This window comes from Octodon degus, unplaced genomic scaffold (assembly GCF_000260255.1).
Source record: "Octodon degus isolate 3935 unplaced genomic scaffold, OctDeg1.0 scaffold00006, whole genome shotgun sequence".
NCBI lineage: Eukaryota > Metazoa > Chordata > Mammalia > Rodentia > Octodontidae > Octodon > Octodon degus.
This window is the reverse complement of record NW_004524582.1, coordinates 31,252,202-31,253,537: the sequence shown is the minus strand read 5'-3', so window position 1 is coordinate 31,253,537 and position 1,336 is coordinate 31,252,202. Positions and strand designations below refer to the sequence as shown.

Here is a 1,336-nt window from a genome sequence, read left to right as displayed (position 1 = left end):
CTCCTCCTCCTCCTCCTCCTCCTCCAGGCTTCAGTTTCTCTGTGAAGGGACCTGGGGGACAAGAATGAGGCATGGGTGGTCACCTCTGCAGAGATGGACCTTTGGCATCAAGCAGGGGTGAGCAGCCTGCTGTGTGGACTTCACCCCATGCCATGCCTGTCTCCTTGGCACTCTGGGAGGCTGAGGCAGGAGGATTGCAATTTGGGACCCAGCCTGAGCCACTGAGAGCTGAAATGAGACCCTTGGTCACAGTAAAATGGGCTGGGAACTTAGCTGCAAGGCAATGCTCTGGATCATTTGCTAGTATTGGGAAGGAAAGAAAGAAGGGAGGAAGGAAGGAAGGGAGAGAGGGAGGGAGGGAAGGTGGGAGGGCACAGAGATGGCCATGGGGACAGCTTGGGCAGGACTAGGCCACCCCAGGACCCTGCCAAGGATGGCCTGGGCCCGGAGGAGCAGAGAAGCTCCCTTGGAGCCACAGCAAGTTTCTGAAAAAACATTTATTGCTCTTGGGCCCTCCCCCACTCCCCCGAAGCTTGGCAAGGAGGCTGGCTACTGCCCTCAGCCCTGTGGTGGGGGTCCTGGGCCAGCCAGGGCGCGCGGGCCCAGAAGCGCTGTGGGGTCAGATCGGCCCTGCGGCTGTTGAGCTCAGAGGCAAAGGTCCTGGCCTTCTGGTAGAAGAACAGGGACATCTCGCGGTCTACCAGGAAGTGGTGGTAGATGGTGGCCAGCCGCGTGTAGATCTTCAGCTGTGCCCGCTTGTGGCCCAGGTCCACGGCGGCCGCCAGCGCCAGCTGGTAGTACCCGGCTGCATCGAAGGGATCCTAAGGGTGGGGGAGGCAGCCTTAACAGTGCATCTTCTAAGCAGCAGGCACAGCGGGGACATGGGGACGTTCCCCAGGACAGCCCCACTGTCCACTGCATACTGGGGCTCCCACTGTCTCCACTGCCCATGATGCTTTGAGGATGTCCGGTAGCTTGGTTCCAGGCCTGAACCCCGACTGCCCCCAAGTCAGGGGCTGCTCCCTGTGGGTCCTGCTGCACATTTCTCAGCTTCCCGTGCTCCCTGTCTGCGGGGCCTTTGCTGTCTCCTTTGGGTGCAGGGCTGGCTGACTGTGGGGGCGCCCAGGCGCAGGCTGTGGGTGGGCTGTGAGCCACCCAGGCATCCTGGGGCAATGTGGATACCTGCACCCATGGCCCAAGCCTCCCTTGCAGGCCCAGCAAGAGCACCTCATGCAGGCATTGTCCCTGGGTTTCTCCTGGGAATCCCAGGTGGGCTGTGATACCCTTTCCCCTCCATACTCCATCACAGACACAACTGCACCTCAAGCCTATGTCC

At 61.1% G+C, this 1,336-nt stretch overlaps 1 protein-coding gene across 4 annotated transcripts in view; it reads right to left on the bottom strand.

Moving 5' to 3' along the window:
• Positions 1–332: 332 nt before the first annotated feature.
• Sh3tc1 (SH3 domain and tetratricopeptide repeats 1) overlaps positions 333–1,336 on the bottom strand; it is a 32,253-nt gene continuing 31,249 nt past the window's right edge. For all 4 annotated transcript variants that reach the window (XM_023699895.1, XM_023699890.1, XM_023699902.1 and 1 more), the window contains one exon: positions 333–821. In XM_023699895.1, coding sequence (XP_023555663.1) covers positions 498–821 — 324 coding nt within the window. In that variant the 3' untranslated portion in view covers positions 333–497. The remainder of the gene's footprint in view (positions 822–1,336) is intronic.